The sequence below is a fragment of the Alosa alosa genome, chromosome 21 (genome assembly GCF_017589495.1).
Source record: "Alosa alosa isolate M-15738 ecotype Scorff River chromosome 21, AALO_Geno_1.1, whole genome shotgun sequence".
Classification (NCBI taxonomy): domain Eukaryota; kingdom Metazoa; phylum Chordata; class Actinopteri; order Clupeiformes; family Clupeidae; genus Alosa; species Alosa alosa.
Window position 1 is genome coordinate 21,312,351 of NC_063209.1, and position 17,500 is coordinate 21,329,850.

The following is a 17,500-nucleotide window of genomic DNA, read 5'->3' on the forward strand; positions in this document are numbered from 1 at the left end:
AGAGAGAGAGAAAGAGAGAGAGAGATATGGGGCAAGACATCAGGTCACAGTGACAAATGGCGGACTTGACAGGTCCACGTGAGGGAGAGAGATGAGAGATGACACAGACAGAGGCACTCTCAAACACACCAAAGGAAGAGGCATAGTGGGGGAGAGAGATGAGAGAGGACACAGACAGAGGCACTCTCAAACACACCAAAGGAAGAGGCATAGTGGGGGAGAGAGATGAGAGAGGACACAGACAGAGGCACTCTCAAACACACCAAAGGAAGAGGCATAGTGGGGGAGAGAGGCAAGGAGGGATAAGAAGACAGAGAAAGAGAAATGAAGAGAGAGAACTGCAGAAAAGTGAGTGACAGAGAGTCTACTATCCCTTGTATATATACCTGTATAATTGCTTAGATCCTGATGCTGTACATTTATGTAACAGTTGCTTTAGCAATACAAGTGTCATAGCCTGACGAGCCAGACCCACATTAAAATGTAGGGTCTGGGCACTCACCGTTCGCAGTGCTCAGTCCGAGGGGTGGGATAATCAGTTGTCTTTCAAATTCCCTCTGCATGCAATAGGACAGCGGCAGCTTATGAGTCCCATGCGCTTCCTACCAGCGGAGCTAGTTGGCTAGTTCAAACGTTTGCCAACTTAATAAAAGCTTAACTCGTGGTCACACTGTTCGGCCAACAGCAACATCCATAGTAAAGGAATTCAAGCCAAACCGCTGTAACTCTGCCATCAATCATTATGTTAAGCCCACCTAACTAATTTATACACGCATTTCATTGGCCTGATTGAGTTTCGATTTCTGGAGCTCACAAGCCAACGGAGAGTTGCTAGACTAGGGGCGCGTCTAGATTTCTAGGCTAGAAGTTTCATATTTGTCATGCCAATAAAGCACCATTTGAATTTGAATTTGAGAGAGAGAGGAAGAGAGAGAGAGGAAGAGAGAGAGAGAGAGGAAGAGAGAGAGAGAGGAGAGAAAGAGAGAGCCACAGGACCTGCCAAAGGTCAACATGCCAGAAGCTCACTGTGACCTCTGACCCAAAGATACATTCTACACTGACCCTGCTCCCAATACCATGCTGAACTCCCTCTCGTACTCACACAACCTTCACAACTGCACCTCTGCGTCAGATCCACATCTGCATCTGATGTTTTTGTAATGTGGTTGTGGCAGCGTTTACCCTTATCTGACACACATTTCTCCCATGGGAGACCTAATATAGTCACCTTGAAATTTGAACCAACTAAGGAGAGGCTCAGAAAATACACAACAACTACTGAAAAGCGACCGATTCCTCTTTAACACTGCCTCCCAACTAACATAAGTTGGTGGCGTTTCTTTCTTAGTTTTTTTCCTTTAGTTTTTTCTTTTTATCTTTTGTTGGCGGAGGTGTTTGATTAAGTTCAACTTGCAAAGCAGTAACTTAACCAGTGTAATTGTCTTGATATGCTGAGAGCACATGGAACACTGTACACACCCTCCATGTAAATCAGTTTGTTTTGAGTAGAAGCATATGGCAAACGAGAAACTACTAAATGTATTTTTAGAACTGTTAGTGCTATGATCTCCATTGCCTTAGCCATTGCTGTTCTGTAACACTGTCATGGACATGAGTTGAGCCAATTAATTAGCCTTCTAGATCTACACATGTTTAGTAATGCATAGATTCCTCAAATGTATTCCTGTATTGTCATCAGAAATGTAGTTCTGTACTGTCAACTCCTAACTGCCTCAGCTGTACAGGTCTTTGGGTCAACTCCTGTTGTTTTACACACATGTGCTACACACTGACTTGACCTGATTAGTCTTCTAATGATACAGCCCTGATCTGTTGTAAAAGAGTATGTAATGGGACTCAGGCGGGGCCTGTGTTGGCTACTAGGGTTTGTGATTATGCCGTCTCAGGGATGAGCCCTGACCTGACCTGACCTGACCTGACACAAACCACTCTGGAGTGTAACAACAAAGATGAGAAAACATCCAAGGCACTCTTCTGACCAAACAAAGGCTCAGATGGACCGTCCATGTCAAAATTAAGTTCAGCAACAACCAGCGCATAGCAGCAGAAAGGGCCCTCTTCAGCTCATTGTGGTGTGCATTGCCGAGTGATCTTTTCTGCAATGAATCTAACAGGTGTGTCCTTTTTGTTTTTGCAAGTCGCTACCTGAGTCTCGGGGATGATGGAGCGTTCGCCGGGCCGGGAGCTGAAGAAGGACGAGAGCGGCGATGGCACCACCACGGGGTCGGGCCGCACGAAGCCACTGAGGTCACAGCTGGGGATGGTGTTCTCCTCGGTCTTCAGCACCAGCGTGTCCATGGCGTAGAAGCTGTTCCAGGGCAGCCACACCGTGCGCTCCTGACTCAGGAAGGGAGCGCGCTCAAAGAGGAGCGTCAGGGAGGCACCGCCGTTAGCCACCAGGTCAAACCTGGAGAGAGAGAGAGAGATACAGAGAGAGAGAGAGGGAGAGAGAGAGAGAGAGAGAGGGAGAGGGAGAGAGATACAGAGAGAGAGATACAGAGAGAGAGAGATAGAGAGAGAGAGATAGAAAGAGAGAGAGAGATAGAGAGAGAGAGATAGAAAGAGAGAGAGAGATAGAGAGAGAGAGAGATACAGAGAGAGAGGGAGATACAGAGAGAGAGAGGGAGAGAGAGATAGAAAGAGAGAGAGAGATAGAGAGAGATACACAGAGAGAGATATAGAGAGAGATAGAGATACAGAGAGAGAAGGAAAGAGAGAGATAGAAAGAGAGAGAGAGAGAGGGAGAGAGAGAGATAGAAATAATATATATATATATATATATATATATAGAGAGAGAGAGGGAATTGAATTATCAAAATCTCTTTATTACAATCTTCAATCTTAAAAATACATCAAGATCAACTTGACACTGAACTCAAAAAGTAAAAGTTAGGAAAGTTATTCATTAAAGAAATGTGCAATCTGTAGCTTGTCATTATCAACAACACACATCACGCTGTTGTAGCACCATTTTTCCTCAAAGAGGAATCAGGAGAGAGGCAAGAGTGAGGAGTGGGAAAAGGAGTGAGAGAGAAAAAACAGAGAGGGAAGAGAGGATACAGAAAAAAAAAAATGAACAACAGGAACAAGGGAAGGAGAGCAGGAGGAGGAGGAGAATGAGAAAAAGATGGCAGGCCATGAATGACAGGTAACAGGGTTGACATTAAAAAAAGAATAGAAAAGATAAAAGAAGTGTGGTGAGAGAGAGAGAAAGAAAAAGAGAGAGAGAGAGGCATGAGAGTGAATGAAAGAGTGCAGGAGCAAATGAAGAGGAAGGATGGAGTGACAAGAAAAGCAAATAAAAGTAAGTAAGACAGGCTGAGGCAGTTGTGCGATGACTGATTGAGAACCTCCATTTATGGGCCGATTCATTATTGATGACTCTACTCCCTCACAGATGGGCCACCATTTAAATGAGCATTTTGAGCTGCGATGAGAAAAATGTCTCACCCTGATGGATCGCCTTCATTACAGAAGTGAATGAACACTGTGTGTGTGTGTGTGGTGTGTGAGTGTGTGTGGGGGGTTGGGGGGGGGAAGAGAGGTCCAGATCCAGAGGGACGGAGAGCTGGACACCCTACAAATGACTATTGCCACTGAGCCCCAGGAGCAAGGCCCTTAACCCTAAATCTGCTTGATGGATGTGACTGTCATCTCTCTCTATCTTTCTTTGAACTTTTTTAATATGCCTTTCACTCCATTCCCCTTCATAACTAGTTCTGTCTCTCTGTCCAAGTTGTCTTGCCCTGGTTTTATAGGTGTCACATTGATGTATGAGTTACAGAACCCACTCCTCTCAAAGATTGATCAAATTAAATGAAAACTATGAAACTGTTCTTGATATTGAATTCAAATAAAAAAAAGCATTTGCACTGGATAAGTTGTGTGGGTTATCAGTGTGTTTTTATGTGTTTTTATATGTGTGTGTGTGTGTGTGTGTGTCTGTGTGTAAGGTCCACTCACGTGCCGTCCTGCCGGGTGAGGGTGTAGCCGTAGTGGGGGTACTTGACGAAGGACACGTTCACCCCCACCAGCGGGGTTCCGTCGGTGGTCAGCACTTGACCCCGGATCAGCGAGGCCAGACTGCGGACAGACAGGAGACAGGAAATGGCATCTCTTAACGAGAGTGTGCACATCATCATCCCGCACACGACACTCAACAACAATGCACTTCTGATGGGAAACAATCAACAAACACCAAATGGGTTTCCCAGGCCCATAAGGGCTCTACACCACGGAGACTCGCTCAAGATGCTAATGATAGGGGGACACTTGCAAGGGCTCTTCAAATAACTATTATCCTGGAGAGTTCTTCTTTAATGGTTATTCTGTAGGGCAGACAGGAACGCCCTTATGGATGCTCTGTGGTTGTAAATCTCCCTCTATGATAATGACCCAAACCCAGACATAGGCCACTGCAGTCTCTGCCATTTTTGCACTTTTCATGTGACTTGAAAAGAAAAAAGCTTTTGTAGCTATTCAAGTAATCGATACAATGCACAATAGTCTAGACAATAGAATGCGCTGATGTGCAGAATTTATGCTACAGTACAGAGACTCTGCGAGAGAGCAACAGCAGAGAAGGGCTGATGCCTCCAGATGGCCTACATTAGAATGCTACATTAGAATGCTATCTGCACCATACTCTGCAGATTAGCTACACACAGACAGCGTCTCCCTCATCATTATCCACTGAGCTGTACTCCTTCCACTCCGAACTGGGTCAGTGTGGGTGTGTGTGTGTGTGTGTGTGTGTGTGTGTGTGTGTGTGTGTGGGGGGGGGGGTGGTTCTGCTGTAATTGCAGATGGCAGCATTCTGTGTTAAAAATAAGCACTTGTGATTTTAAGCTCCCATGCCCCATACACTCAATGTAAGCATGCTTTTGCTAGGGAGGTTGCAGCCAGGAGTGTTGGGCTGAACTGAGGTAAGGTGAGGAGGTGTGTGTGTGTGTGTGTGTGTGTGTGTGTGTGTGTGTGTGTGTGTGTGTGTGTGGTTAACAGAGAGCATCTGAGCATTTGTAGAGAAGTCCACCAAAATGTCGTGAAACCCTGTGTGTGTTTCGAGGGGCGCTACCTGGCGTTGAAAGGGTTGTCGCCGGGGATGACGTGCGTGCTGTCGCGGCCCACGAGCATACGGACGCGCTCGTAGAAGGAGCGGGACTTCAGGGTAGGCACCAGGCTCTGCTGGATGACCTGCAGCGGGTCCTTGGAGCCGCGGCACAGCGGGCTGTTCTGACACGGGCTCTGGATGCAGCAGTCGGGGTCCATGCAGTCCGTCAGGCCATCTGGAGGTCAGAGGTTAGAGGTCAGAGTTGAGATGTTTACAGTGAAAGTTTGTTTGTGTGAGTTGTGAAATGCATGTTCATGAATTTGTGTGTAACAGATTTGCGCATTTGCAACTGTGTGAGGGAGGGATCTGTGTGACTGACAGTGTCTATGAGGATCTGTTTATACAAGCAAGAGCAGCTGTGAAGGTCAGGAGTGCACACACACACACATACACACACACTCAAGTGATCTACACAAACACATCTACACACTTCTACACACACACACACACACTGAAGTAATCTACACAAACACATCTACAGACACACACACACACACACAAACTGAAGTGAAACCACATCCACACACTGCCACATACACACACACACACACACACACGCACACACACACGCACACACACACACACACACACACACACACACACACACACACACACACACACACACACACACACACACACACACACACACACACACACACACACACACACACACACACACACACACACACACACACACACATACACACACACACACACAGAAGGTCGGCTAGGTCTTGCAAGCCAGACTTTTTCCTTTGGCATTAGGTCTCTGCCTTTTTATTATGTTAACCAAGAGCTGCATAATATGATCCGCCAGGGCCTTTTGATTGACACGAAAAAGAAAGACTCACCTAATGATTGCTTTGCCTGTAATTTATCCTGAATTAAATTAGTTACATTTAAAGGCTAAGGGTAATTATTGCCTTTCTCTAAAGCTATAGTGATCTGTCTCCTAGCTCACTAATGAGACTTAATGCAATGCATCCATGAAGTGTCTACATGTTCAGATGATTGACATCATGAATAGCCAATGAAGGTTACAGCCTTATGAGAAGTATGCATTAGAAGGCTTGGTTTGTGGACCAACTGATGATCAATCAGACCAGTTCAGGGCCAGTTTAGGGCCAGTTCAGGGCCAGTTTAGGGCCAGTTCAGGACCAGTTTAGGGCCAGTTCAGGGCCAGTTTAGGGCCGAATCAATCAATCAGGGGAGTCATCAGTGCTGTGGATTTGCTCCTCAGTGTTACTTTCAGGCCATGTGATCACAGTCTCACGTCACATGTTCAAAAATAATCTTTTTTTTTCACCCTTCGTCAGGCAGCGCGGAATCTATTCTTTCTTCCTCAGTTGACTGTGAAATCCTCTTTGTCCCATTCCGTTTTGGTTTGCTGTTGACATTGTTGTGGTTGCTGATGTTTTTGTTTTCTTTGGAAGCTTTTGAAACAAAATTACCATTCTCACTCTGCTTCTCTATTTGATGCTTGGAGTTCTCTTTCTGTTTTGTTGTTTGTTTGTGTGTGTGTGTGTGTGTGTGTGTGTGTGTGTGTGTGTGCTGCTGGGGGACAGCAGAGCTTGCAGAACTAATGTGTGTGTTCACAGCGGCAGACACAACACAGACAACGGAAGGACTGAGAGAGAGGGATGGAGAGAAAAAGATGGAAGGAGGGATGGAGAGAGAAAGATGGGAGAGATGGAGAGAGAAAGATGGAGGGAGGGATGGAGAGAGAAAGATGGAAGGAGGGATGGAGAGAGAAAGATAGAGGGAGGGATGGAGAGAGAAAGATGGAAGGAGGGATGGAGAGAGAAAGATAGAGGGAGGGATGGAGAGAGAAAGATAGAGGGAGGGATGGAGAGAGAAAGATGGAAGGAGGGATGGAGAAAGATAGAGGGAGTGATGGAGAGAGGAGGAGAGAGGGATGGAGGGATGCAAAGACAGCGATGGAGAGAGAGAGGAGGGGAGTGAAAGAGAGGGATAGAAAAAGAGGAATAGAGGGGGAAAGAGTGAAGGAGAAAGAGGGATAAAGGGAAAGATAGACAAGGAAAGATGGAGGGGGGGTTATCTAACCGGAAGGTCAGAAGAAGCTGAGACTGAGAACTTGAGAGAGAAACAGACGGAGAGAGGGAGAGAGTGAGTGAGTGAGTGAGTGAGGGAGGGAGGGAGAGGGAGGGAGGGAGAGAGGAGGGAGGAGAGAGAAAGGGAGAGAGGGAGGGAGGAGGGAGGGGAGGAGGGAGAGAGAGAGGGAGGGAGGGAGGGAGGGAGAGAGGGAGAGAGGGAGGGAGGGAGGGAGAGGGAGAGAGAAAGGGAGAGAGGGAGGGAGGGAGGGAGAGAGGGAGAGAGAAAGGAGAGAGGAGGGAGAGGAGAGAGGAGGAGGAGGGAGGAGGAGGAGGAGGAGGAGAGAGGGAGAGAAAGGGAGGAGGAGGAGGAGAGAGGAAGGAGGGAGGAGGGAGGAGGAGGGAGGGAGGAAGAGGAGGAGAGGGAGGGAGGAGGGAGGGAGGAGGAGGGAGGGAGGGAGAGAGGAAGAGGAGGAGGAGGAGGGAGGAGGAGGAGGAAGGTAGAGAGGCAGAGAGGAGGAGGAGGAGGAGAGAGGAAGGTAGAGAGGTAGAGTGAGGAGAGGGGGAGGGGAGGAGAGAGGAGCTGCAGAGAGGTAGAGAGGAGGAGTGAGGGAGGAGGGAGGGAGGAGGAGGGAGGAGGGAGGAGGGGGGAGGAGTGAGTGAGGGAGGGAGGGAGTGAGAGAGGAAGGTAGAGAGGTAGAGAGTGAGTGAATGAGAGCACAGGGAAATTGGGGAAAAGGTTGCAGTGACAAGAAAAGCAAATAGATACTGCCTATCTTAAAGTTCAAGTGAGTTAGAGAGAGCAACAGGAGAGGGATGGTTAGGAAGAAAGGGAGAGAGTACAGGAGGAGAAAAGGGCAGGCCACAGAATAACTACACAGGACAACAACACTGACACACCGAGTGGGAAAGAGAGAAAGACAGAGTGAGATGGAGTTCTCCTAAGCACTGTGGAGCTATCGGAGTTCTCCTAAGCACTGTGGAGCTATCAGAGTTCTCCTAAACACTGTGGAGCTATCAGAGTTCTCCTAAGCACTGTGGAGCTATCGGAGTTCTCCTAAGCACTGTGGAACTATCGGAGCTCTCCTAAGCACTGTGGAGCTATCAGAGTTCTCCTAAGCACTGTGGAGCTATCGGAGTTCTCCTAAGCACTGTGGAACTATCGGAGGTTCTGGTTCTAGATGGAGCTCTCCTAAACACTGTGGAACTATCGGAGGTTCTGGTTCTAGATGGAGCTCTCCTAAACACTGTGGAGCTATCGGAGTCTCTGGTTCTAGAAATTCTCCTCTCATCTGTCAGGGTGAATCAGTAGAGTGTATTTCATGACATGACAAAATACGTTACTACAGTGCTATGGACTTAATTTAGTACACTTGTCTATTTCTCAAACACTCTCTCTCACACACACACACACACACAGACACACACACACACACACAGACACACACACACACTCCATCCCCAAATCCCCTTCAGCAAACACCACTCTTCCTCCTCTTGTTCCTTTCTCCTCTTTCACTCTCTAATTCCCATCATATGACATCACTCTCTCTCACACATATGAGCACGCACAGTCTGTCTCTCTCACATCACATCCTGTCACACTGCATCACGCCACGTCACGTGTCACATCACGGCATGTCTCTCACATACACACACACACACACACACACACAGACACACACAAACACACATGTACACGAACAAATACCCATCCACAACTCCAACACACACACACACACACACACACACACACACACACACACACACACACACACATCTTGTTCCTCTGACCTCCTTCATTGTCCTTGTTGTCTGCGCAGGATGTCTCCATGGCAACGCTGCATCCGGTGCCCCTCCAGCCGGTCTTGCACTCGCAGTGCCAGCTGTTCTGTCCCATGGTACACTGACCGTTCCCATTGCACAGGCCCGGACAACCATCTGTGTGTGTGTGTGTGTGTGTGTGTGTGTAGAGAGGAGGGAGGGAAACATGGCGGAAGAGAAGTGAGGGAGAAAGGGAGAGAGAGAGAAAGAAGTGATGAAGAGGTGGTGAGAAAGGAAGGGGAGAAAAAGGGAGAGAGAGAGAGAAACATCATTAGAGCACACAGGTCAAGATTCTCTTCGTCAATCTTAAAGCATGCACCTATATCCATCCACCCAAACTAAACACACACACAACTGCACACACACAACTACACAAACACACACCTCACACACGCACGCACGCACACACACGCACACACTCATAGAAACAGCGAAAGCAGGCACGCATCACAGTACTTCAGCTCAACAAACTCTAATGACTCCTGAGGGTAAAAGGAGAGTTCACAGTAGACACAGTAGACACCACACACACATGTTTGTGCTCTGAGCCAAATATTGGAGTAACACAAGCCAAAGAGCACTCTGTAACATTCCCCTATGTGTGAGTCCAAACACTCTGTAACATTCCCCTATGTGTGAGTCCAAACACTCTGTAACATTCCACTATGTGTGAGTCCAAAACTGTAACATTCCCTATGTGTCAAAAACATCTGTAACATTCCCCTATGTGTGAGTCCAAACACTCTGTAACATTCCACTATGTGTGAGTCCAAACACTCTGTAACATCACCCTATGTGTGAGTCCAAACACTCTGTAACATTCCCCTATGTGTCCAAACACTCTGTAACATTCCCCTATGAGTCCAAACACTCTGTAACATTCCCCTATGTGTGAGTCCAAACACTCTGTAACATCACCCTATGAGTCCAAACACTCTGTAACATTACTCTATGCGTGAGTCCATCATGCTCATCTATTCTGGACAAGTGTAAAAGTCCGGCTTCGGAAAGTTAAAAAGTCCTACCACATATTTGTGCCAACCATTCTGTTACAGTAAACCAGCAGATTCTAATTAGCACCACTCCGCAGCGAGGTCTCTCTCTTGAGTAGTGAAATCAACTGTTAAGTGCACAGGTAGAACCATGCATGGTAGAACCTTTATACCTGTGCTATTTTCTATATTTCCAAATCTACACCTGTTCCATATCATTCTACATGAATGGACATTACTTACATGTACTTCCATACATGCATTCTAATTGTAGAATCTGAAACCTAAAACCTGCTTAAGAACATCAGGTCGGCCTCAGCAGGTGCAACCTTCATCTCCTGTTCACTCTGCGAGCTGATGGATGCTGACAGAGGGCTCCTGGCTACTGGGCAGGGGACGGGACGGGGGGTAAATAGATTTCTCCAAATTCATTCAGTACAGCCAGCACTCAATATAAGCTGCATGTACTGTACACAGGCTCCCAGATGGTTAATTTAGGGCGGATAAATTGATTGGGCCGAGCACGAGTGAAGTGTGCGCTCATGTGCGAATGTGATTAGGAGAGCCCAGAAGAGACGTAAAATGAGATTAGGACGTTTGAGGTGTGTGTGTGTGTGTGTGTGTGTGTGTGTGTGTGTGTGTGTGTGTGTGTGTGTGTGAGGGTGTGCATGTGTGTATGTGTATGTGTACATGTACTGTATATGTATGGGGTGTTTATGTGAGAGAGTTTATGGGGAAAGGAAGTGTGTGTGTGTGTTAGTGTGTGTGTGTAGCAAATAGTGAATTTGTGAAACTGACAAAATATATGATTATGTGTTTATACTGCAGGACAGCATGTAAAGGTCAGTTAGATAGAGTGGGCCAGTGTGTGTCAGAGATAATACACACACACACACACACACACACACACACACACACACACACACACACACACACACACGTGTAATGTCCTCTATTCATCTGTGTGGGAACGTCTGCATGCATGTGAAAGATAATGGAAAGATCACATTAGGGCATATGAGGATGGTTAAGACGGATGGATTAGACAATTAATTATGGGAATGAGGTTTATGGTTTGGATTATGGATTATGGTTTTGTGTATGTATGTGTGTGTACTGTATGTGTGTGAGAGAGAGGAGAGAGAGAGAGAGAGAGAGAGAGAGAGAGAGTGTGTGTGTGTGTGAGCCAGAAAAGCTGGTGTGTGAAAAAGGTGGCATGCTGGTGAGCAGTCCCCTCTGAAGCCAATAGACAATAAACAAACACGTCACAGGTGATTTGGGCTGCAACTGTGTGTGTGTGTGTGTGTGTGTGTGTCTGTATGTGTATGTGTGTGTGTGTCTGTGTGTATGTATGTGTGTGCGTGTCTGTGCGTGTGTGTGTGTGTGTGTGTGTGTGTGTGTGTGTGTGTGTGTGTGTGTGTGTGTGGGTGTATGGTCTATGTGGCCCTGGGAAACGCCGCCACGCGTGAGTAATGGCCGAGCTCACAGAAGAGCACGAAAAGGCCATGCTCCGCATCCCATAATCAATCCCTGTGGAGACGCGCCCTGACATTTCAAAGTCACCGTGGAGACAGGCAGGTAAATAAAACAAAGGCGCAGGAATAAACAAGGTGTTCGATGAGCAGTCCCCAGCACTCGGGGGGGTTATGGGAACGGGCCGGAGGGGGTGGGGGGTGGGCGTAAGACATCAATGGAACGCATCGGAGCAAAATCTGTGATCTGTCCGTAGCGGCATTTAACCTCCACAAATGAACGCCCTGATCCCGCGGTGTCTGCATCGGGCGGCTTTTGTAACTCCGTTATCATGGAAACGCACCCTTACGGAGGTCGCGTTCTGAATACTTGTGACCTGACGCGGAGCCGAAACGCACTCCTACTCGCTCACCGCTTCCCACACAACAGGTGACATTTGAAAAGGCCGGGCGGTTCTGGGTTGTTCTGGTTTGGACCGGCTTTGTGCGGATCACAGCCACAGGACCACAGGACCCCTCCAACGCTCGCTGTTCCCATGCAGCTCACAGCAGCAGCAGTAAACACACACACACACACACACACACACACACACACACACACACACACACACACACACACACACATAAACACAAGCCCTTATTCAAATAATCAACAGGGTCTATTGGGGAGGCAGGAGGGGGGAAAGTGTGTATGTACTGACATGACATATGTGTGTGTGTGTGTGTGCGTGCGTGTGTGTGTATGTGTGTGTGTGTGTGTGTGTGTGTGTGTGTGTGTGTGTGTGTGTGTGTGTGGAGTGTATGTGTGTGTGTGTATGTGTGTATGGCAGCATCTCAAATGTGGCACATTAACAGTCCTGCTATGTATTGATTGTCACACCGCATCGAGCCCGAGCTGAAAAGTCAGTTAGCAATGATTGCCTTTTAAATGGAGTTGCCTTTTTAAGCAGCCAAATACTTATGAAGCGACAGGACAGCAAAATCCATCGCTCCTATTGATCCCCTCTCTCTGTACCCTGGACAGGGCTAGGCAGAACCCCCACCCCCACCCCCACCCCCCCTCTTTAAAGCCAAGGGCCATTCAATTCTCCACGCACTAACGAGAATAAAGTGGGATTTCAGAAATGATTAAGTCAACTCTCTGAAGTAATGTGGTTTGACTCTTTTGTATTCCCTTTTAAAAGGAGGGAGAAATTGCCTTGGGAGGAGAGAGAGAGAGAGAGAGAGAGAGAGAGAGAGAGAGAGAGAGAGAGAGGGAGAGAGATAAAGAGGGGGTCAGGTGAGTTGCTGAGAGTGGAATATGCAGATAACAAAACAAAAAAAGACCACAATAAAAAAATGAATGGGGGCTAAAAAAAGGGGGAGGAGGAAGAATAATGAATAGCAAAGAGGTGAAGAAAAAGAACAGAGCAATATGAGAACAAAGAAAGAGAAAAAGTAGCCTTCATTAGTTTGTGAGGAGAGTGAGACTCACCCTTCTCCGTCCCAGCTAAGCCATAAAAATAAATGTGAGGGCCATAAATCCCAGCAAACTGCAGTCTGGCACGGGCACATCAAACTCAAGCGCAGGGCCAGGGGGCTGTATAAAGCTCTCGTCTCCATCTGCTCACCACACACTGGGCGCCGCCGGACCACAGCCGGGCAGAAAAAGGGAAAAAAAGTTTCTGCCAGCTCAGTTCGCCGATAAAGATGGCGTGCGCGTTTTAGCTTTGTGAGTGTGACTGACACACTGGTGTCGCACAGAGCTTTCAAGAAATGATGGGGACAATTTTTCAGACACCGGGAAGTGAACTGAGGCCATAAGCACTCCTCCCATATCTCTCTCCAGCACTTAACTCCAGCTATTGTGCTCTTGACATAATCACATATTACTCACAGCCTCTGACATACAGTATAAGTGAGTCATACGTGGCAGATGCTATCTCTGGAGTTCCGCGCACTTAGAACACTCTTGATGAAAGCACTGTGGAAGATTTCACACAGTGAGATGAGATCCCCTCCGATCTCACACACCAGACATGTTCCGTGTGTAAGTGCTGAGTGTGTGCCGTGGACAGGTATGTGTCAGGTCTGTCATAACCTGACCAATCAGGGCTGAACGTGAATGACAGGGAACAGCCTGAGTAGATGCTTCCAGACACTTCCGCCCATTAGCCCTGATTCAGCCTAACCTGAGCGGTTAGCAGACAGACAGGCGCGCAATGAATCACTGAGCGCAGATACGCGGCTGTCGTCTCCACTGCTAACACACACAGCCCAGCGTGGGCGGATATGATTGGAGCAGAGCTGGTGTCGTGCCCCAGCCCCATTACAGAGTGCATCTCTCAGCCAGATACTATCCACCTTATTTGTGGAACCCTACCTCTGCCTGGCTTTCATTTCTGTCAAATTAACTAGAAAAGGGAAACACTAGAGCCTCAGGATGTGATACTGCACCATTATATTCACCTGCCACTGATGATGAACTGAACATTGCTGTACTATAACGTAGAGATACTTGGGGTTGTGTACCGTTTCTCTTTGGGTGCTATGTTTACTGGTTATTGGTGTTTTGTGTCATTGTTGTCTTACTGTTGTCTGTGGTGTTAATTCAAAGGAGGTGAAAGCGAAGCCTCTCAGTGGTTAATGTGGCATGTGGGAATTCGGAGTTCTTCCTGTGGCCCTACAATAGATGTCTGGCTAAATTTGACCATCTGCTGCAACACTGATGAAGCACACAGGCTACTGCTGACTCACCTGGGGCAGTCCAGACAGATGACCCTTTTTACCTTTTCATCTCCCGTAGGGCCTTAACTGGGCTGAGCTCTACCCCATACATCTCACAGGCCCTATCTCTACCCTCTATACATACATGGGATATATTGTTGTTGTTGTTGTTGTTGTTTATATCCAACAGGGTCCTATCTCTACACTCTATACATCTCTCACATGGTTCAATCTCTTGACACAACTTGTATAGAGGCCAGAAAGCTTTGAACACTAAGTTTAGCCAATCAATGTGTCCCTTTATTAATGCATTCTTCTCCTTCCACTCTTGGTGACTGAGTAGACCAATCAGAAAAGCTGTTACTGCTGTGTGATGTGGAGCTGTAAACATGGGGCAGCCAGGTATTAAATCTGACTTAACATGGCACACCAGCTGAGAAATACACTGGGCCTGAGAGTGCTTCACTGCTGGGTCTCATACATGGTGCATGAGTCTGCCTGTGTGTGCCTGAGAGAGAGGTGTGGGGACATACAGAACAAAGAGAGAGAGAGAGAGAGAGAGAGGGAGAGAGTGACAGAGAGAGAGAGAGGGAGGGGGAGAGAGAGAGAGAGAGAGAGAGAGGGAGAGAGGACAGAGAGAGAGAGAGGGAGGGGGAGAGAGAGAGAGAGAGAGAGAGAGAGAGAGAGAGAGAGAGAGAGAGAGAGAGTGAGAGAGAGAGAGAAAGAGAGTGACAGTGAGAGAGAATGATAAAGTGAGAGAGTTAGAGAGAGATGTTGCTGAATGAGAGTCAGAGAGAGAGAGAGAGAGAGAGAGAGAGAGAGAAAGAGATCTGGCCATTAGTATTCATTCTGTGTCTGCCTTCATGCTGACGCTGAGACAAAGTCATTCTGGTGCCTCCCATTGCTTTGCTCCCCTGTATGCTGGGAAACACACACACACACACACACACACACACACACGGGAAACACACACACACACACACACACACACACACACATGGAAACACAGACACACACTCTCAAAGAACAGGCACAGGCAGAGACACACACACACACATCCTAACACATAGAACACACCCACCCACCCAATCTCTCTCTCCTGTATTTTCACCACACATCCTGCACCAGCGGCTCATGAAATTTAGCAATTATTTCTGGATTCCGGCACCTTTTATTCCCCCCCCACACACACACTCCTGGCACAGATCCAACAGCAGAAGTACACAGACTGACGTTGTGTGACTTGTCAGTGCAGGTAATGCACACACACACACACACACACACACACACACACACACACACACACACACACACACACACACACACACACACACACACACAAACATACACAGACAAAAACATTTGCATATGCACAAAAACGTGTACACACACACACACATACACACACACACACATGCATCTGGGTCTCCTGTGTTCAGTCATGTGGGAACACAATTCCAGGCCTCAGACAGATGAAGCGCAGCAGGTGGGAGAGAGGAAGCTGACAACCACTGGATGTTGCTCCTCAGCCAGAGCCCATTAAACACACACACACACACACACACACACACACACACACACACCCCTTCTGTTCTCCCTCTCTCTCTGTGTCTATCCATCCACCTTTTCTCTCTCTGTGTATCTCTCATTTTCACCTCTTTATGTATTCTCTCTTCATTTCCTCTCGCTAGTCTGTCTCTTGCTCACTGTGCATCTCTTTCTTTTGTCTCTTTTTATCCCCCCCTTTTCTCTCTCCCTTCTTCTCTCTCTCCCTCCCTTCATCTCTCCCCCCCTCCCTCCCTCTCTCTCTCTCTGCCCTAGTTCTTGGTTATGTAACCATCCCAGTGAGACGGTGAGGGCTTCTGTTCTGTACGTCTCCCTCAGAAGACGGTGGGAGGGAGACCAGGATGTTTTCATCCTCTGTGTCATTTGCAGACAAGGACATGGAATGTCAGGAGGTTTGGTGTATGTGTGTGTGTGTGTGTGTGGTCATGGAATGGGACTTTCCAAAGAAATCCAATAGACTCTGTCTCTACCCTGTTATGCTTTGCCATTTTAGGACACCCCAGATTCAATGACCCCTCAAGATCTAACGTGAGGTAGACTGGCTGGACATCTAGTTTTGTCTTTAGCTGCAACTAAAGGGGAGGATGGACACTGGAGTGGGCAACTGTGGAGAAGGACACTAGAATGGGCCAGGCAGCAGCCTAGAGAGCTTCATATGGAGAAGGACACTAGAATCGGCCAGGACGCAGCCTAGAGAGCTTCATATGGAGGAGGACACTAGAATGGGCCAGGACGCAGCCTAGAGAGCTTCATATGGAGAAGGACACTAGAATGGGCCAGGCAGCAGCCTAGAGAGCTTCATATGGAGAAGGACACTAGAATGGGCCAGGAAGCAGCCTAGAGAGCTTCATATTTAGAGGTTGAGATTTGTGGCTGAACCGCAACTATGTGTGTGTGTGTGTGTGTGTGTGTCTGTTTGTGTGCAAATAATGTTATCAGTAAGATCACATTACGTCACACAGCAATCCACAGATAAAAATCAATCAAAACAAAAAACATGGCAAACATTGAAATGTCAACCAAACACACGATTGCACACACCCATTTCACACCCTCCGCTCGAACCCTCCACCCCCTCTCCCCCACTAGGCATTGTCTACGTCACAGTCGCTAGTCTACAAGCGGCTAGACAGAGAGAGAGAGAGAGAGAGAGAGAGAGAGAGAGAGGATGCAAGCACACTTCTCTACAAAGCCCAAGCCCCACACGAACGCACTAGGAGGCGATGCAGCCTCAAGCTAGCACACAGGGAGAGCGACGAGATACCGTACCTGCGTCAATCACATCCCAATAGTCTGCATTGGAAAACAAAACAAACACACAAAACCAAACACAAACAAACAAACAATAAAAACAGACAGAGTGAACGTGTGATGAGAGGAAGAGAAGGGGGGGAGGGGGGTGGGGGTTGGGTTCAAAGGTCATTTTCATGCACAATGGAAATCAGATGATTACAACAAAAACAGCATAAACTCAGACATGAGGGTGCTCACAGTGCACGGTGTATGTGTGTGTGTGTGTGTGATTTAAGGTATTGTGAGCATGTTTTCATCTAAATGTATGTGTGTGTGTGAGTGTGTGAATCTAACTTATAAAAATATCTGTAAAATATCTGTCTCTTCATTGTGTGCATATATTCATGGGTATGCATATCTTTGTGTGTCTGTGTGTGTGAGTGAGAGAGAGTGTGTGTGTGTGTGTGTGTGTGTGTGTGTGTGTGCGCATGCCTGTGTGCATGAAAGAGAGGTGAGGCAGGTGGG

At 47.5% G+C, this 17,500-nt stretch overlaps 1 protein-coding gene across 1 annotated transcript in view; it reads right to left on the minus strand.

Annotated features, from left to right (window-relative positions):
• The window catches only part of LOC125286030 (teneurin-2-like), a 215,446-nt gene that overhangs the window by 25,769 nt on the left and 172,177 nt on the right, over positions 1–17,500 (minus strand). Inside the window, 5 exon segments of the mRNA XM_048230689.1 lie at positions 2,167–2,428; positions 3,985–4,104; positions 5,096–5,306; positions 8,977–9,123; positions 17,012–17,035. Of these exon segments, the coding sequence (XP_048086646.1) occupies positions 2,167–2,428; positions 3,985–4,104; positions 5,096–5,306; positions 8,977–9,123; positions 17,012–17,035 (764 nt within the window).